This window comes from Lolium rigidum, chromosome 6 (assembly GCF_022539505.1).
Source record: "Lolium rigidum isolate FL_2022 chromosome 6, APGP_CSIRO_Lrig_0.1, whole genome shotgun sequence".
In the NCBI taxonomy this organism is placed as follows: Eukaryota; Viridiplantae; Streptophyta; class Magnoliopsida; order Poales; family Poaceae; genus Lolium; species Lolium rigidum.
In genome coordinates this window covers 77,147,197-77,167,966 of record NC_061513.1, presented here as the reverse complement: position 1 = coordinate 77,167,966, position 20,770 = coordinate 77,147,197, and the positions used below count along the sequence as shown (strand labels likewise).

Here is a 20,770-nt window from a genome sequence, read left to right as displayed (position 1 = left end):
TATCCTGGAGGCAAAACGTTCACTAAAAGGCAGCAAAACCAGAACTGAAAACATCACTTTAGATTAGATCTAAGAAAGGAAATGCACTTTTGCAAAGGTTCCTGGAACATGTTCTTCTCTCCGCTGGGTAGTTTTTGCTTTCTTTGTGGATCAGGCTCTCAGCTTGACATCACCGTACGCCTCTGGGGTTCCTGGACCGATCACCTTCGTGCCAATCCTCCTCCTTTTCATCGCCATCCGATTTGGGGAAGTTCCAGCGCTTTCTTCTCCAGCTCCACGCACCAATCTTCTATCTTCTCCTGCCATCGCTCCTTGCACAACGGCATCCATTTCCTGAGCAGACGTGCAATCCTCCGCCAGATACTCTGCACACCAGACCAGATTAGTCGACCAAAAAAGATTTCATTCCTCATTTTCCACATGTTCCAAAAGACAGCAGATGTTAGCGTATTAACAGCCCCATTAGCTTCATTACTAACCCACAATCTAGCCACTGATTCATAATCGTGTCCAACCTGTTTCTTCATAATAGTAGAAACAAAATCCCACACATTTTTAGCAATATCACACCCAAAAAACAGATGCTCCACACTCTCAAGCTCAGAGCAAAATAAACATCTCATGTCTTGGATTGACTGTCTTTTAGCTAAATTATCCCTCGTTAAGATTCTATTGTTTGAAAATAACCACAGAAATACCTGCACCCTAGGGGGTATGTTTAGTTTCCACACTGCAGGAATAAACACAGGCTTAACACCTCTAAAATTTATCACAGCATACAGGGAATGGGACGAATAAGTTCCAGAAGCATTCAGCTTCCAAACCATTTGATCGGGTTCCTCGTTCAACTCTAGCTGATGCACAATAGCTTTCAACTCATCCCATTGCATCATTAATCTAGCATTGAAACACCTCCTAAAGGAAAGCTTCAGTTCACTCCCGTTCCACACTTCACAAATAGTTTTGGTTTGTTCGTTGCAAATAATATATAATTCCCAGAAGTGAATAGCGAGGCTAGTACCTCCGAACCACTGGTCCTCCCAGAATTTAACATTATGTCCATTTCCAACCAGCCATTGATATCCAAATTTTGCAGCATTAAAAGCCCACAACACCCCTTTCCAAAAAGGGGAAACACTCACATTGCTACATGTAAAAATGTTGGGGTGTTGAGTTCTATATTTAAATTGCACAATTTCTTTCCAAATTTTATGATCATCCAAATTGAAACGTTTAATCCAAGAAGCTAACAAAGAAATATTCAAGTCTCTAATAGTTGGAATCCCTAGACCTCCAAAATCATGTTTCATGCTCACTAAATCCCAATTAGCAAGATGGTATTTGTGATGACCTTCATAGTTATCCCATAAGCAATGTGCCATCTGGGAGTTTATGGCTTTAACAGCCCATTTAGGAAATTTAAAAAAGGACAAAAGATAAATTGGTATACTTGCTAAACAAGACTTGATTAAAACTAGCCTGCTAGCATGGTTCAAAAGACGGCCTCGCCAGCCTACAATTCTCTTAATTATATTGTCAATTAAAGGCTGAAGGTCCTCTTTTCGAAGCTTGCCAAAGTGCAGGGGCACTCCAAGATACTTAATAGGGAACTCACTAATTTTACACCCAAAAACTTGGGCTAACACATTAACTTCCTCCATAGGGATATTAATAGGAACTAGATCACTCTTATTAAAATTTATTCTCATCCCCGAGATTTGTTCAAACAGGGATAGCAGCCATTTTAAATTCTGAGCTTGCACCACATTATTTTGCAAGAATAGGAGCGTGTCATCGGCATATTGCAAACCGAAGACACCCCCAGGTCTCAGATCCTGTAATAGACCAGAGATCAAATTTTGTCGCACTGCTTTAGTAAGCATTTTCGTAAACACATCCGCAACCAAATTAAAAAGGATAGGTGACAGCGGATCTCCCTGGCGTAGCCCTTTACCTGTGAGGAAATAATGACTATCGCACTCGTTAATACGAACTCCAACAGATCCACCCTGAACCAAACTTCTAATTTTATTACACCAACTCTGGCTAAAGCCTCGTTGCATTAACATCTTATCCAAAAAGGACCAGTCGACTCGATCATAAGCTTTTTCGTAGTCTAGTTTCAAAACAACCCCTTGTTCATTTTTCTTATGTACGTCATGAATAATCTCATGCGCCGAAACAACGCTTTCCAAAATAAAACGTCCTTTAATAAAAGCCGTTTGGTTAGGGGAAATCATCCTATCAGCTATTTTACCAAGCCTGTTAGTACAGGCCTTAGCAAAAATTTTGAAACTGCAATTTGTCAAAGCAATTGGCCTATATTTTTTTAAAGAAGTGGCATCAACCTCTTTAGGAATCAAGGTAAGCATGGCAAAATTAATTCTAAATAGATCAGCATCATCATTTTCAAAGTCTCTAAACAGATTAATAAGATCCTTTTTTATAGTTTCCCAGAAATTTTGGTAAAATAGAAAGGAGAAACCATCTGGCCCGGGGGCCCCTTCCGCATAAGACCCAAAAATGGCTTCTCTGATTTCTTCTTCGGAAAAAGGTTGGTCAAGTAAACAATTTTCCTCCTCAGTGACTAGATCGTCACTCCCCCAAAAATCATTATCTAGCTCAATGTCTATGTTTTCCTCTTTCCCAAAAAGGGTTTTATAAAACTCTACAGCCACGTCCAACATCTCTTGTGGAGAATCCACCTCTACACCTTCTCGATTTTGCAAAGAAATAATTTTCTTTTTTCTTCTTCTTTGATTGGCCACCGCATGGAAATAAGCTGTATTTTTGTCTCCCTCCATAACATCTTTCTCTCTGGATCTTTGTCTAGCGCTAATTTCTTCCATGCGCCACATATTATTTAACTCAGCACTAATGTGCTTCATCCTAAGATGTTCGTCCGCGGATAAATTTTGTGTTTCTGAAAGTATGTCAAGACAATTAAACTCGGCAATCAGAGCTTGTTTTTTCCTTTTCTGCTCGGCATTTATATTAATGCTCCACCCTCTAAGACACTTTCGCAATCTTCTTTGTTTGCATTGCCACACATCAATAGCTTTTACATCGGTACAAGGTTGATTCCAAGATTTAACAACAAGCTCACTAAAACCTTCAATCTCCATCCACCATTTTTCAAAACGGAAAGGTTTTTTTATAAGGCTAGTGCCACCTACGGACAGGAGCAGGGGGGTATGGTCACTGCCAGGGCGAGCTAAAGCTGACACCGTGGCAGCAGGGAAATGTGCTTCCCAGCAGGTAGAAACTATTATCCGATCAATGTTGGCCATAATAGGCACAACTTGATTATTAGACCAAGTAAATCTCCTACTGGAATTATGTAACTCCATCAGGCCGGATCTATTAATCCAATCATTGAACTTGTTTGTCCATCTCATATTTACTATCCCATTATTCTTATCTTCAATTTTTCTTACCAAATTAAAATCCCCCCCAAAGACAATGGGACTGGTGTTATTTTGTGTCAAAGATGATAGCTCATCTAGAAACTCTTGCTTGTGCTCTTCGTAAGTGGTCCCATAAACCGCTACAAAATTCCAAATAAACTTATCTCTTTTATTCTTTAAAGAAACCATCACACAAAATTTCCTTTTATACCACGAAAAAATTTCAAACAACTCCAGGTTAATACCCACTAAAATTCCACCCGCTGTTCCCACCGCAGGCAACCAGTTCCACTCAAACTCATGAAAGTTTGCAATTGCTTTAAGACAGCCAGGACTAAAGTCCTCCTTCTTAGTTGCAGATAAAGCAATAATGTCAGGCTTATTTTTACACAAAACATCATTAACCGCAGTAACTTTACCAACAGCATTTAAGCCTCTAACATTCCAGATTTCCATATTAAGTTCTATCATTTTTTTTCTTATATTTGTTTTTTCCAGATTTCCTAAATCTATAAGAAGATTCAGGAGAATCATGAACAACGTCCAAAGCACTATCATCTTCCTCCTCACTATTATTCTCATGATTATTATGCATATGTTCTTCTAAAGCATCTTCCAGCGTATAGTCTATATCAGTAGGCAAGAAAATTTCTGGTTGTTCATCATGCAAGACTCTCATCCTATCAATTTCTAATTTCTTCATTTTATCAATATTACTACTAATGCAAGAACTGTTACTACCCATAGAAATATTCACCATCTTAGCTTTATCTACTAAAGTAGACGAACAAATGCTAGCAAAGGAATTCTTAGTAAGTTTCGAATTTTTACCGGCAAATGCAGGTTTCTCAAGATTCTTTTTCTCCAACAGCTCCTTGGCTTTGTCCAGAGCGCTTTTCCCATCTCTGATAATTCTGTCATCTAGAAACATAGGATAAATTGCGCGGACTTCTGAAATTCTTTAATATATAACCCTCTATACTCAAGGTGGGACACGAAGATATTAAATTCTTGAACTTAGTAGTGTTTGTCAGGTAATCTTTACATGGAGCTATACACATGGAGCTATACACACTGGTTCTCAAAATTAAGAAGAGAGGTAAGCTTCAATATTTGTGTGATGCAATTAGAAATATAAATTCAGGGATATACGGAAGTAGGCTCCATATTATAATCAGAGTATGTGGTATGGTCTGGTTACGTCTTTGGTCCTAAGATAGTTATATGGTCTCACATATATCAGTCTAGGAATTTCACATGGACAAGTATACATGCTCAAGCGTGCAGGCATATCCGAATTTAGTTTTATGTGCTTTTTTTTTGTATAACTTGGGCTACTTTTGGATCACGTTTTTCTTGTCTGGAAATTTACTTCTAGAAGGATGCGGCATGGAGTCACCACATCACAGAAATGCTTAGCCAATTACCACCGCACGTCTTTTCTTCTATCTGCTATATCCTTTGAAATCTTAATCTATTACTCTGTGAACTATAAGTATAAACCATGTGTAGTCAAAAGAAAATGCTTAGAAAGCTAGTAGGCTACATCTTTTATTCTACCTGTTATATTAACATAATTTTTACTCCATGATCCACAACAGGTTTAGTTAAAAGATCGAGAGCACTAAGGTACTTGGTGTAAGTAAGATTGCACTCTTGAGTAAACCCCCTCAACGAGTGTGGCAGCCTGCAGGGAAGGTTAATTGGAACGCAATAATGGATAATTTATAATATATGATAGAAATATTTCTTGGTTTCTTGTTGTTTGTTTTACCTTGCTATTTATATAAGATAAGCCGAACTTCCTTCTGTGTTCCAAGAAGTGGCCATGCATTAAGATTAATTATCTCATGGTCTTCAAGCTTTTTTTATGTTGCAGGTATTTTAAATTCAGTACTTTATTTGCTTGGTTTTTTTGTCTCGCTAATGTTAAGTTACTTATCTAAATTTAGTGCTTTTGTTGTAGATTGCCAAAATAAGTGGATGATGGATGGCTGAGATGATGAGGGCAATTTCAAGAATGGTGCTACTACCAGATAGTTGTATGTTATGTTTTAGAATGTTATCGAGATACACAAGTTGTATTCATCGAATCATGCTCTATGTAAAGCTACAAAGGTGATTTAATATATGAGATATTTCTATTTACTATATTGTATCTCATGTGCACTCTGATCATTGAAACACTAATTATTGTTGTCCATTTTAAACTACTATTAATTTCTAAGCTATCTAGCAACTCTTCTAATCTTTTGCAATGATCTATGATGTGTATTTATAAATCCAACCATGCAGGACAATCACCAACGCATATGAAGTGTTGTCAGTCTCCAACCATATACGTTGCTATCTTACAACACTTTTTCATCTCGATTGCCAACGCATCTATATCCATTGCTGTAGACCCTGGCAACGCCACCAACGGCAACGCATACCAAATCCGTTGGTATAGACATTGCCAACGCTTATTTGGACATTCGCCAACTCATTGATGCGTTGCTGAAGGGGGTTCCTGTTGTAGTGCGAGATGCCAATGGTGACGTAAAGTTGCCGTACAAGTGTAGAAGACAAAGGACTGCGTGAGAACTAGCGACTCCATCGATGAGTCATAGCGTCCGTTTGCGTCCGCGCGGATCGGAAATGCGTCTGGCACCACCTCCAGCGGGGCGACGCCGCAAACCTGGCCCAAATATGCACCAGGTTTGAGTCTCCGCGGACGCTCCACGGTCGCGCCTAGCGTCCGCTCGCTTCCCCACGGGCCCTCATGGCAGCGGCCCAGTTTCGATCGGTCTCGAATTCACAACGCTCGCCGATGTGGCAACCGCAGCGATCAACCGCCGCAATGGAACGCCGAACCGCCGCGGAAGAGCAACCGCCGGCCTCTTCGTTATACGTGCCACCGTTAATCCCCGCAGATTATAACCCCTGCGTCTACGGTAATTCAAGTTCAATCGTCTCCTTCTTCTTCCTCTTCTTCTTCTTCTCCAACACCGGCACGCCATGAGCGACTACACGCTGCCGTCCGACTCGGAGAGCGAGGGCAAGTCGCCCGGATTTCTGCATTGGTGGGAATCCCCTGCGACGCCAAGCGATCCGGGCTCCACGCCCAGCGACCCTGCCTCCACACCGAGTGAGGAGGAGGAGGACGGAGGCGGCAATGCCAGCGAAGGCCAGGAGGAGGATGGAGGCGGCGCTGGCAGCGACGCCGAGGACGAGGAGGAGGGGCAGGAGGAGGAGGAGGACTCCGACACAAAGTTCGCCCGGTTGGAGGCGCAGGAGGCGGCGGCAAGGAAGAAGTCCAGGGCCCGGGCAAGGGCGCTGGCGCGGGCGGCGCGTCGTCGTCCGTTCACCGACGACGACGACGAAGACGCCATTTCTTCCAGTTTCAACTCCTCGACGGGCGCGTCGTCCTCCAGTTCCGACGAGGAGATGACAAGCAAGAGGCGCTGGAGTTTGGACGACGAGGCAGGGCCTTCTAACAAGAAGGCCAAAAATTAGTTTTAGTTTATATGTTTTTAAATTTGCTCTTGTTTGTATGTTAAATATGTTTGAATCTATTCGATTGAAGTATCCGTTAATTGTTTAGGCTATAATCTATTCGATTGGAGCAACATGACATCATTAAGTACTACTTTTTCGCGTTTAAACTTGCTCATTCAACAAAAATGAAAATAAGTAGCACAAAAAAAAAACACTTGCATGTCCAAAATGCGTCGGACCGCTGGAGGTAGCCCCCGACGTAAACGGACATTTCGCCCCTCGCGATCATTTTGGTGTCCGCCAGGCGACGCAAACGGACGCCAGCGGACAATTTGAGCGTCTGAAATGTGTCGCGCCGCTGGAGATGCTCTTAGCTGAAGGAGAGGCAAGCGCTGCTGCATGTGCATGCTAGGCTTAGTAGTAATATTCTTGGAGTGGGTTTAGGAGGAAGAAGCGGTCAGGATTTGTTAGTGTGTTAGTGGCTAGCTGTTCGTGCGGTGCGTGAGTGCCTGGAGTTAGTGCTTAGTTTTAGTGGAAAAGGTGGTCGTGAGGGCTGAGTAAAATGTAGCTAATATGGTCTCATCAGGAGGAAGTTGCAAAGGAAATATTCTTCTTGGTGTGGTGTGTGCCCGTGTTATGTAGTCTTTCTCACCATGTGTGTTCACAAGTGAGATTGCAAGAGTTAGAGATAGAACAAGATGGGGCTACGAGATGCAGCCCCAACAATAGTAAGTCGCAAGAACAAAAGGGTATACAATCTCAATGAATAAAATATCATGAAGTTCCACAGAAAAGAACATACAATCTTAGTACATGAGAATATTTCGACATGTTTAATTATCACTTGCCGCAAGAATTTTCTTTACTCTCTCCGATCATAATAAGTATCATAAACTTAGTACAAAAAGTATACTAACTTAGCATTAAAACTACGACACGTATTATGGAATGGAAGGAGTAACTGAGAAAACAACAAGAGTTCCCAAGTTGTCAATCTACTGTGAATCCTAGAAAGCTGAATATAGGTCATGTCTTTGTTTCGAAGAGGGTGATTTTATTAAAGTCGTAATGGCGTAGCAAGGCAACACAATCAAATTAAGGTTACAAAAACTGATTTCGAAGAAGTCTACACTAACTGCAACAAAATCATGAAAGGTTTTTCTCCTATCCAGTAGAATTGGGTAAATGATTTTGTTTCCAGAGATAGTGTAATCTTTAAAGTTAATGATCATATTGTCGGAAACCCTGAAGTCAGCCCGGGCTGGTTTGCTCTCTTTAAACATGTGGTGGAGGTTACTCTGCGTGTATTTAATGGGAGTTGATGTGTAATAAATGTAACTTGTTGGATTTTCGTATGAGTTACATTTTAAGTTACATGTAAGGTACATGTAAGTTACAAATTTCGAAACTTACTTGTGTACTTTACGTATTTTTCTTTTGAATTTTTATCTTTTTTATACAGGTAACAAGTATACATATTTAGGTTTCAAACTTTGTACACAGGCAAATATATTTTTTGATTTTTTTTAGTCCTACAAATACACTTTTTATACGCGGCAAAAGTAATATATATTATATTACGGGGCCCGCTGCTCCTACTATGCAAATAAATCACCACCACACATTTATCTGGAGCAGGCCAGCCCGGGCGGACATCCCGCGTGGATCATATTACTTACTACTCCCTCCGTCCCAAAATATAAGGCGTCTAAGGATTAGCTAAAAGTCAATGTTTTTAAAGTTTGACCAAATTTATACACAAAAATATAAATATTTACAATACTAAATCATTATCAATAGATTCACCCTAAAGTATATTTTCTTAATATGTCAATTTGATATTGTAGATGTAAATATTTTTTTCTAAATATTTGGTCAAAATTTGTAAGGTTTGACTTTTGACCAATCCGTAGACGCCTTACATTTAGGGACGGAGGGAGTACTTCAGACCAAAAAAAAGACTATATCAAGGCTATCAGCTCTAATCAATGATGTTTAATATTATTGCAGATATGCTTGATATCCCTACTGAACGAGCGAAAGTGAGCGGTCAAATATTTGGTGTCCTGCTGCATCTTATTGACGATGGTCTATCCATTCTACAATGTGTGCATGATACTATTCTCTTGATGGAACATTATTTGGAAAACGGCCAAGAATCTCAAACAATTACTTTGAGGAACACTTCACAGCTTAAAAGTCAAGTTTCACAAGTGAGTTATTCTACTATGGTGAATCATACGAGTCTAAGGCTGATTATGCTACTAAGTATTTTTAGGTTTCGAGAGAGGTGAGTTTCCCATTCGCTATCTAGGGATACCGACTCATCATCCTTCTAGGCTCAAAATAGTGGCTCGGAAACAAGTGAAGGAAAGGATAAAAAAAAAGGTTTAGTGCTTGGAAAGAAAAATACATGTCCATATATGGACGTCTGTTATAATTAACACTTTGATGCTGATATGGTTTTGTAATAATACTTTTACTCATTATTCCCAGTGTGAGAGAGGTGAGTTTCCCATTCGGTATCTAGGGATGCCAACTCATCATCCTTCTAGGCTCAAAATAGTGGCTCGAAAACAAGCGAAGGAAAGGATTAAAAAAAGGTTTAGTGCTTGAAAAGAAAAATACATGTCCATATATGGACGTTTGGTATAATTAACTCTTTGATTGCTGATATGGTTTTGAAATAATACTTGTACTCCTTATTCCTAGTGCGAAAAGGTGCTCTGAAAAATTGGACCACAAAGTGACCAAGAGAAGAAAAGGTACCATATAACAAAGTGGAGCACCCTATGACCTCATAATAACCAAGGAATCCATGGTTTGGAGGCGGAAACACTTGGTAAATGGTTGTTTAAACATCTTACAAAAAATGGGGTGTTAATCAATGTTCTACGAAGTAAGTATACCGGTTTCAAGGCTATTGTCAAGTCCAGTGAAAACATGGTGACTAACATTTGTAGCCAGTTTAATGAATGTGAAGCAGTCCGTTTTTCATGTTTGAGACCTACACCGCTAGAGATGGCTCTCAAGAAAGTTTATGGGAGAATATCTGGCTGGGGAATGCTCCCTTGAGTTCTCAATGTCCAGGACTCTATTATCCTACTCGACACAACTTTTTCTTAATTAAGAAGGTTTTGTGATCATACCCTCTAGACATCTCTTATGGGCCTGACTTGATTGGCGATGGACCGATAATGTGTTATGATTTGTTAGGGCATCTTCCCAAGGTGGTCTTTTCTTAGGTGGTCTTTTCTTCCAAGGTGGTCTTGACGCATGGACATGATTGTTCCAACGTGATTTGTATGATAATGAAATATTTTTGGTGAAATTGATAAACCAGGTGTCGGTCCAGGTGGATGCACAAAATCAAGGTGTTGATAAAAATGGCCAACTCATAGATTTGCCTCGAAATGTAAGATCTATGGTTTAAATATTTTTTAGAAAATACTACCAAAATGAAAAAAAAAGACAAACAAGGGGGGTGGGGAGAATACCTCTAGGGACAAAGTGGGTTAAAATCCACGAAGATATGCGAAAGATTTTGAGCTAAAGCCATGTTGAATCATGGTGGAAATTTGCCGCATGAACATTTTGTGAAGCCTTTTAATAAAAAGCTATCAAATAGTAAATAAAATAAAGTGTTGAGGTGATTCATTTGTTTGTTGTCTTGTCTTCTAAAGTATAGATATGACCCGCCAACCATAAAAATAATAATTCCAAAAGGGCATTTCCTACCAAGGGGCAAGAGGTACCCCAGGGCCGTCTCTAGAAAGTCGGGCCCCTGTGCAAATTTTTTAATATGGGTGTAACTATTCAGCCGATTGACAACTAGCTTCGTTCTCAGTCAGATGTTGTTATCAAATTTTAGTTGCAACTCATGAGGTAAGCGTCCTCTTAGCTAGTCCATGCCACGTTCTGCCTATATTTTTTTTTAGAACCCAAGTTATCTACTTAGTTGCCGTAAGGCCACCTAGTTGCCGGCGTCTCTCAGCCGAATGAAAATTGGCCCAGAAGCCCAATAACTTTTCGCCTCGTTGTCTATCTTCTCCACCGCGACCAAGAACACAGGAAGTCCTATCCATGGCGGCGCTGCAAGTTCCACCCTGATCTCTTACATGTATTGCGAAGAATCACAAAAACTAAGATAAAAAGGCTACCCTAACTCGCCGTAATTGATTAAGACTTGGGGGCCCCTAATTTTTGGGGGTCATGTTCGGTCGCCCAGCTCGCACGTGCCTATAAACGGCCCTGAGGTACCCCAGTTGACACTCTTGAGGACATTATGTGTTTACGATGACGGGCTTAAGTGTCCTAACTATCTATCATGAGGTATGGTGAATGTGCATGAGACATTCAACTTGTAGGATGTCAATTACATAAACCATAGAATCTCCGAAATAAAATAAAAACAGATACTTGGGACTTCATCCTTATGAGTAATATTGGCATGAACTAGATGTCTTAAAATCTTTTTTTATGCTCCCAACTATCTTTTACATTATTGGAGGTCTAGCACATATGTTCCCTACTTATTTTCTGTTACGCAAGAGTCAAAAGAATCAAAATAAGAGTATCCAAGAAAAAGAAGAAAAAAAGGTCTTCCATAAATTTTATAGGTTCATCCAAGCATGCTTTATGGTCTATAATACTTTTCATTTGTTTTAACACAAAACCACTTATTGTTAAGCATGGTTTCTAGATTATAAAAGATATCACTTTATAACTCCTTGCTTATTGTTATTCTTTAAGGGTTGAACCTTGTGAACTTTGTGCGATAATGAAAAGAAGAAAATCAACAAACTCCAAAATCCATGTTAGTTTTATCACCTTTATGTTCGAGAACGAGCATAGGTTAAGCTTGGGGATCTTGATGCATGTAAAATGCATGCATGAACTTTGTAGTTTGTTGACACATATTTCCACATATTTTCAACATATATGATGTTATATACATGTTTTATATTGATTTTTGGGGATTTACCAAAGATCCTCTTTATTTGGTTTATAACTCTGCAGGAAAGGAAAACCCTGTTTTGTGTATTTTTACTTTCCGGGACCTTAACGAAATCAAATTGAGCTAGAATTTTGGGGATTTCACTATTTCATCAAGAGAACCATCTGGAGCGCTTGGACCTCAAGAGATACCATGAGGGCCAAAATAGGGTAGGTGGCCCGCCTAGGCAGGGAGGGCGCGCCATCCCCTCTCTTTTCCTCCACGGTCGTCCGATCCACCTGATTCTTTCACCCACGGACTTCGCTTGACCTAAAAACCCCTATATATGTGACTTATAGAGACTTACTCAAGGAGACGGGAGTGGAGATCAAAAACACATAAACATAGAGTCAGCAGGCCGCCGCCGGCAAAGATCGGAGGGGGGACCGCTGCCGGAATCACCGCTGGTGGACTCCACCCTCCTCCGTTGTGGTCATCATCAGCATCTTCATCAACACCCTCATCACCATATTCATCTACCCTTTGTAATATCTTGGCAAACATAATGTCTGAGGCAATCTATCGTTTTCCCATGATCTATTATACCTCTATGTCTTTGTTTGAGTAGTGACTAGTTCGTGGCAATTGTGACATAATTTGTTTATGGTTGCATATAAATATTTGTTATCTTCTATGATGATCTCTTGTAATGATATATGAGTGCACACATATGTTGGGAAATACATGAGGTTGTCGATGTTGCATGATGATAGGGAGATGATAGGGAGGGGATAGATGGAGTTTGATAGAAACCATGTTTCAATTCTTAGATATTCATGGTATATTAATTCATGGTTAATCAATGGGGTATAACTATGGAAAACTTTAAACTTATAGAAGTGGTTGGAATTTATGTCTTAATAATTCACTTGTTTGCTTTTAATTGCCTTGGGATCGATCACTAGTGGTGTATTTGCTCTTATATATGGTTGCACCTATCTATGGCTCCTCTGTAGAAGAAACACAAAAAAGACTATACTGAGCTTCACTAATTGTGACAACTACACAAATAAAATAGCAATTTTCCTGAACACTTACTCTCTTGGGTTACTCCACTTCACCTCACAACCTTTACTTTCCTTGCACTAGTTTTACTTCCTCCAGTTATTTTTAGTATTTTAAAGTCTTATAGTTTCTAGTAGAAACCACTTGACACACACAGAACACACACACATACACACACCATAGTTCCTAGCTTTGTATAGAAGGACATATAAGTGGGTTATAGGGCTTTAGATAATAGATAGTTTACCTTCAACTCCTCGTGGTTTCGACACTCAAATACTTATCGAAATGTACTGCGGTGATCCCCTGCACTTGGGGGTTATCAATCTCCCATGATTCGGTCGTCTTTCGTATTCGATTGTGTGGTTTGAGGTCAGTCTCTTACAATCTATGGTTGTTATCATTAGCGATGGTTGCTGCTCTAATGCGCTGGTTCTTTGGACCTTAGCATGACGACTACCCATCTGCCTACTACAACAAAGTCTACTACGACAAGCTTTGCTTGGCTCCGGTGATGAAGAGGCAAGGAAGGTGGCGCGCCTTGCCCGCGCTAGTGTCTGTAGTCATCGCTAGGTGGTCAAATGACCTATTTGTAATTTTTATTACTGTTAGACATCTTTATGTTGTTGTTGATGATTTTTAATAGATTGGTGGAATTTTCTCAAAAAAAAGTGAGAAGTAGCATAGAGTATTATCATGCATATAACACTAGTCTACATAACTACCTTCATAGGCATAGTAACTTACATGTACTATCATACATGAGAGCATTAGTTAGTTTGTAGACTCATTTTATCTTGAAAAAGTACGATGTTATAATAACATAGGTAGTTACCACAACCATCTCTTTTCATTTAATACCATGTCATGTTATTAAAATACCTAGTTGGCAGGCATGTAGTTGCATGTTACTATCTTATTTACTCTCACTATAAGTAATCTTAGACTCGCAATTCCAGTAATAACCGAGAAAATAGCAAAGCATAATATAACCCCACCGATTGAGTGGCCGTACTAGGAAGAAACCAGCAGCGCTACCTTAATAGAGGTAATTATGCGTACGCACCGAGAATGCAAGCATGAAGGCTTAAATTCGGGCGGGCTCAGACCTATCAGTAGATCACAGGCTATGCCTCAGTCCACACCCTACGCGTTAACAAACCAAGGAACAACATAGTTACAGAAATACATGCATGTTATGCTCTGTACAACACATCGGACGAAGAAGAAAGATAGCACACTTTCTAAAAAAGAAAGCGGAAAGCTTTGTCCCAACCAATTAATTAAGTAGTTGTTCAACAATTCAAGAGAATCGTGAAAACGATAGAGATACAATCGGTAAATTTCACTCTAAGTTTTTAGCACCCGCGGTGACTTGAAGCTTCCCTTTTTTCCTGTTCTTGTCGAGGAGGACATAGGGAAGTACATGTGTTGCGGAAGAACCTAGCATTGCACTTGTTTCAAATTTTGAGACAAGAAGTGTGAGACACGCCAATGTCTTGCGATTTACCGTGCTCGTCCAACACACCATACCGACTTGCTCAGACATGGCTCTTGATGGCGGAGCTGTAGCCCGTGCGGTCGTCGTAGAACTTGGACCACAGCATGACACCGCCGTACTTGGGCGAACCCTTGATGAGCGGCAGCACGCGCGACGTGAGCTCGCCGGCGGGGATGAACCCGTTGTTCGCCGCGTCCTTGGAGGCCGGCAGTCCTAGGAAGACCTTCCCAGCCGGCACCGATACCCATCTCCTCCATGCGTCCATGAATGCTTCGGCGTCTGCTTTGAATTCACACTCCGGGTTATCGTAGAACTGCACCCACACGTAGTCGAACAGCCCCGTAGCAATCGCGCTGCCGTCCCACTCATCAGGGAACGGGCACTGCGGCGCCGCGCTCAGCAGCACGCGCTTGCGGCTGTCCAAGCTGTTGCCCAACCTCTTGATGTCTCTAGCGAGATCGTTCCAGAACTTGTCGCCACCGTACTCGATGTCGAAATCGATGCCGTCGAGCACGGCGTCGCCGAGGGGCCGGGACGACGACGTGCCGCCGAGGAAGTTGTTCCAGAGGTATATGGCGACCTGTCGTGCATCGTCCGGGGACGAGAGACCGTAGCTTCCATCGGCGCCGCCGATGGAGAGAAGAACCTTGACGCCGCGGCGCTGGCAAGACCTGATGTCATTGCTTATGCTTTCGCAGCCACCCGACGAAGGGTCGCAGTGGCCAGCAAGGTCCATTTGCGGCCTCTGGCCGTTGCCGAACTTGGAGAGGAAAGCGATGATGACGAACTCGTAGTTTCCCGACGCGCACGTCTCGGGCAACGACACCTCGTTGTTCTGGCCCCAGTAGACGGCGATGCTACCGGCATGGCACGTCGCAAGGAGCGCCATGGTTAGAGACGCGATGAGCTGGTAAGGGGTTAGAGCTCGACTTGCCATGTCTGGGTTCGAGACGCGATGGCAGTGAAGGGCTTTGTGTTTTGAGTTGTAATAATGGCTATGGCGAACCGTGAGTTTTTATAGTAGATTCCGTGACAGTGGCTAATCAGCAATTTTATGAGAACTGAAACCAGGACTGACGTAGTAGTTCGAATGGTGAAAGCTCACTAACCATACATACGACAAAAACTGCACATTATCTATCGAATCTACACCATAGAAAACGAATATACGACTGCACCTGATGTCATAAATGAGATCAGGGAATCGTTAGCACGCTGTTAGCGACGGCTCGCAGTGCAGGTAAATTGTTATCACAGCCAGATGATGAGATCAAGGAATCGTTAGCACGCTGTTAGCGACGGCTCGCAGTGCAGGTAAATTGTTATTACAGCCAGATAATGAAGGACGACTGAGTAAACGCCTAGGTAAACTCGAAAGAGATGGCAGGGAGATGGCAGGGATGGTACAAAAAGCTCCAGGCGGCGCAACAACGGATACACCAAGATTCTTCTTAGGCGAACAACCAATGAACGACATGGTTAAATAATACTATCTTTATGTAGTAAAGCATCGATCTCACAGCCTGGTCAGAGATTCCAAAGAGGAAATAGCAAGGTACAAGCACAAGAATAAACCCTCACAGCATTGGCAGAGATTCCAAAGAGGAAATAGTTAGGCACAAGCACAAGAGTAACATCAGAGAGACTCTTGAGAGCAATCTCAATGGATAGAATATCATGAAGTTCCACAGGAGAGAACAGACCATCTCAGTACAAGACGCAATAATTCGGACCATTCAACTGTCACTTGCCTCACGAAAAATTGGTACTCAAAGTTCCCAAACACCTGAATATCCCTAGAAGCCTAAAGATGAGAGGTCTAGAACAACCGTTCCCGCTTTCCCATTGTGCTCTTCAGGTACAAGCACCTCACCTGCAAGAAGTTCATATTAGTCAATAGTCATGCATAACATAATTGATGGCCAAAGATCACAAAAATGAATCATGTACAGGTTTGGGAGGATAAACTACATACGTTTTGCCAATTCTTCTTCAACAGAGAAACAAGGAAATTCACGCTCATCTGCACGTTCTGGAAGATTTGCTTCTCGTCCATGCCCAAGTGGCCAACAGCAACACCCATGCAGAGCACCTTTTTCAGCTGGAACTTCACTGTAGCCTTGGTCTCATTAACCTTGCCTTCGAGGGACTCCTGATGAGAGACCAGAGTTGGGAATTTTCCTGCGGTTGATTATCATGTAAGAACACAAGCAGGCAAAAGTGTGGAACTGAAGTTCAGTCGCTAGTACAGCAGAAATGCATCATTACATAATGTGGATCATTTAACCAAAGAATGGTACGATGCAAAAGATGCTGGTCAACATGTAAATCATCCTCATCTTCAAAATTAGTAAAGCTGAGAAGAAAAGGTTCCTACAGTAGCAAGAATATTCAAAACTAGCAAGTGCTTTACAAAGAGCTAGACATCTGGTAGGAAGCTTATGGATTTTCAGACCCTGAGGCCCACAGAGCCCAACATATTTCCATATATTGATGATTCTAAATATTTTCACATGAGAGTTCACAGATCAGTATGAAACAAGAAAAAAAAAGCATCTCGGAATATATTCCCCAATGTTGTCTTCACCGATAAGTGAAAAACTCAGAAATGCAAGGTTGAAAATATAGAGGATGCACATCACAGATGCTTCCACAAAATGAGAACATTGGATGGAAAGTTAAGGCACAGAAAGAGATGCTACATTGTGTTACTAAAATAGGATAATGAAAAAGCATGGAACAAGGAAGCAACATCTATTGTGTCATGATATCCCAGTTAAGAAAAACATCAAAACAACAACAAAGTCCTCCCCTAGCGCACAGCATGCGTTGACATGCGCTTATGACTAAAACGGAACAAAATGCTACTACCTACAGAATTACAAAATTAAATATGATGCAAGTACTCAAGAAACCACTACTAAAGTACCTGTGTGCTTATTTAGCAGTTAACAACTGCAAATATTAAAAGTTCAAAGGCAAGGAACTGCCACCACACCAAAGGTCAATCAAAAGACAGCATGTTGAACAAAGAAGAAATACTTGCCTGCCTTGTTAAGACCAGGTCCAAGAAGTCTAGGAATCTGCTTAATGATGGCCTCAGATGCAAGAAAAGCATGGTACTTCTTTGCAAGCTTCTTGACTAGCTTCTTGTTTTTGTTCATCTTCTTGAGGGATTCCACATCCATATAGTCTAGGCCCATTTTCCCTGCCTGTGTATAACATTGGTAACAAGTGAGTTCAACAGAAATCAGTGGACACACAAAGGGGAGAAATGCAAATACCATAAAATGAAAACTTGCATGCCAAGGATTAAACTAAATGTTACAATGAAACATTAGAAACGGGGATTATATGTAGAAGCGGAATCTTTGTGTACATGTTCTGGATTTTGAATGATAAAGACTCATGAGAATAAATAATTCACTAAACAACAATTTATGATCAGATCTCTTGGCCCCTCATGTGATACGAATAACAAGAGATTACGTTCTGTTTTCACTTTTCAGCACAAGAGCATTTACCTCTTCAACGTGCTGGGCATCACCAAGCATGCAGACCCTCATCTTTGGGCGAGGGATGTGAGGAAGCTTAACAGAACCACTGAAACGCTTATCCTTTTGTGGGTCATAGTTCTTCAGTCCGATCTGCAGCTCAATGGTTTCAACGAACTTGCGGTTCTTCTCACGACTTCCATTGGTAATAGCTGTGATTGCCTCCCTCAGGGAGTCGCTCTGCAACTTACTGAAATATGCAGGAACCCAGTTACTAGGATGATAGAGCATGGTAAATGAGGTTAGGTAACATATGTTAAGCCATCACTGGAACATGTAAGCTCGTTTTTCTAGAAACACGAGTTGAACTCTACCAGGATCAAAAGTAATAACTAAGAGTTTGGTCATAGTTCAGTTATTTAACACCAAAGTTGCTATGCCACAGAACAGGTTGGACAAAATATCATATTCGCCACAATTTAACATTTCGGTTAAAGCATGGGAACAAAGATACAGCAGACCTCAAAGAAAATAGGGCCATACTAATGCCTACCGTATTAAATATTTGAACAACAGATTTCAACTACATTTTGCCCTTCCAATATAGATAATTTGTTACAAATATATAAATAATTCTCTAAACAGCATGCAACCCTACAAAATTCCAGGTTCTAATTCGATACCCATCAATGTAATGTACCTACCAACAGCCTAAAAATATGGGAAGACACATATGAAGTCTAGTGTAGATCTACAGAACGCATCAGAGCTTACTCAGGCAAGCAAATAGGAAAGCCACGCCTTCGAGCTATACAACAACAAAAGATTTCAAGCATACAACACGATATGTACTTAAGATAGATTCGACCGTAGCTAATCACGACGCTGCAATTCCTAAACGGGGCACAGAACAATCGAAGCAACGCAACGTAAATTGACGAGTATCCGATGTTGTATCATCGCAAAATTAACAGACGGAAAACATCGCCCCAAAGCAGCACGCAACTACTGATTGGATCCAATGAGAAGCTTATCCGTACCTCATGGCGCCGGCGGTGGAAGCGCTGTTCCTGGGCAGACGGCGAGGAAGAAGAAGACAGTGTGAGGCCGAAGGAACAACCGCGTCAAGTACGAAGAGAAGATTGAGGAGGAGGAGGTTGCTCACCGCTACGAGGCAGGGGAGAGGAGGCGGCGCGCCGGAGTGGAAACCCTAGAGCCTGATTTTATACGGTGCCCCGGAGCCTAAAACCCTAGAACAGTCGCGGAGGGGAAAGAAGAGATGGGCTCTGGGCTTTAATGTGATTTCAACCCACATACTGTTGCTGGGCCTCGTGTTTCTTTCTGTCTTTCTTCTGATTTTTCTTTAATAATATAAGTCCTTTCTTTCGGGAGCGATATTTTGGCTCTGGGTGCGTATGATCCCTTTAGTTTGAACAGTAACTTTGATATATTTTAAAATATCAAAAAAATTCAAACGAAAAATTCATGTGTACATTTTCAAATGTTAAGTGCGTACAAAATCTTTGCATGAAAAAACAACTTGTCGTTTGGGCTACGTAAAAAGATAAAATTTAATGCTAAAAATAAGGCTTTTTGTGAGACTTGTTTTATCTTTTTTACATCGACCACAAAAAATAGCAATTTTTTGTGAAACTGCGCGAACGCACATAGATTGTCGAGATGTACATGCGAAATTTTTTATTGGAATTTTTTGACAATCAGAAATATGTTTTTTGGGTGGAGGGAGCATATGCACTCAAGAGCGGAAGTGAATTTCCACTTTCTTTTTTCCTTCATTTTTCAGGCGACTCTTTCCTTTAGATCGGCTAGGGTGGCAACTGCAGGTCATGGATATGGGCAGAGCCACCCTATACCGTTACCCATCTCTGTGATCTTATCATTCACTCATATATATATACCTCTACCCATCAACATATATAAGTTTTGTTCATACCCATTACCAGGGACGGAGACAAGGGGGACCATGGGGCCGCGCCCCCCCCCATGCTCATGATTTTCCTTTGAACATAAGCCATGACAGCTTCTTATTTGTGTGATTTTAGCTAATTTTATCTCCCTCATACTAAGATTGTCCCCCTTATACTTCACTAGATGACCCGTTGCGCTATCACGCAAATGGCAAAATCTAAACTATAAGATTTACTTTTGTTTGTACTTATTACAAGCAAGAGGACGAAAAGTTTGGTTCACAATTTTGAGCTATAGATGGGCTTTAGGGTTGTAACAACTCCGTCCTTGACACAAAGGAAACAGAAAAAGCAAGACTGCTGGAATTCACATGCAAATTCTATGTAAATTTAGAGAATGTCCAATAGCATTATCCTGCAGGCAATAACACTATGTACAAACTGAGAAGGCGGAGGCATAAGTATCTAATTCAAATTTGAATTTATTGCATGAAAACTTATATTTGCATCACAAATTACTACCGTATGGTCTCATTATGTACAAACTCAGGAGGCAGTAGCCAACCTGATAAATTACCCCGGTTAATATGCAGAGAAAACCTCACATCAACTCTATCCCCATCCTTGAGCTTGGTCTCGGGCAACACGGATTTTCTATTGACTGAAAGCAGCGTCCCATCCGTGCTCATTCGTTAACCAGCACAAACGGCCATGCGCCGGTAGCAATCCTCACTATCTTCACATACTATCAGTAGACAATATCCAACGTAGAAAGATATTGGTCTGGTAAGAGCTCTTGAACTGAAAAGATCGCACGACAGAAAAACAGCTGCATGTGATTAAAAAGTTCACTGCAAAGACAGTGTATAAAAAATAGATACGAACATATAAAGGGAAGGTGAAGCACCATAATAGCATGGCTCTAAGTGCCACAACTATTGCACAAGTGTTTTCTTAAT

At 41.1% G+C, this 20,770-nt stretch overlaps 2 protein-coding genes and 1 non-coding gene across 3 annotated transcripts; all 3 read right to left on the bottom strand.

The window, feature by feature from the left end:
• Window positions 1–14,429: 14,429 nt before the first annotated feature.
• LOC124665100 (acidic endochitinase-like) lies at window positions 14,430–15,326 on the bottom strand. The gene has a single exon (XM_047202501.1). The coding sequence runs from the start codon at window positions 15,324–15,326 to the stop codon at window positions 14,430–14,432; it is 897 nt and encodes a 298-aa protein (XP_047058457.1).
• Window positions 15,327–15,959: 633 nt separating this feature from the next.
• On the bottom strand, window positions 15,960–19,136 carry LOC124665101 (60S ribosomal protein L10a-1-like). The gene is made up of 6 exons (XM_047202502.1): window positions 19,049–19,136; window positions 18,924–18,953; window positions 17,914–18,133; window positions 17,436–17,601; window positions 16,365–16,570; window positions 15,960–16,262 (listed from the first exon to the last, which is right to left on the bottom strand). The coding sequence occupies exons 2-6, from the start codon at window positions 18,926–18,928 to the stop codon at window positions 16,209–16,211; spliced, it is 651 nt and encodes a 216-aa protein (XP_047058458.1). The 5' UTR covers window positions 18,929–18,953; window positions 19,049–19,136; the 3' UTR covers window positions 15,960–16,208.
• On the bottom strand, window positions 16,940–17,040 carry LOC124668885. Its single transcript, XR_006991953.1, has one exon. It is a non-coding gene; the product is annotated as a small nucleolar RNA snoR26 (small nucleolar RNA).
• Window positions 19,137–20,770: the final 1,634 nt, after the last annotated feature.

Coding starts and splice junctions, on each gene's coding strand:
- LOC124665100 (XM_047202501.1), bottom strand. CDS start 15,326: ATGGCAAGTCGAGCTCTAACCCCTTACCAGCTCATCGCGTCTCTAACC.
- LOC124665101 (XM_047202502.1), bottom strand. Junction 16,571..17,435: donor ACCTGGTCTTAACAAGGCAG/GCAAGTATTTCT, acceptor AATCAACCGCAG/GAAAATTCCCAACTCTGGTC. Junction 16,263..16,364: donor TGAAGAAGAATTGGCAAAAC/GTATGTAGTTTA, acceptor AACTTCTTGCAG/GTGAGGTGCTTGTACCTGAA.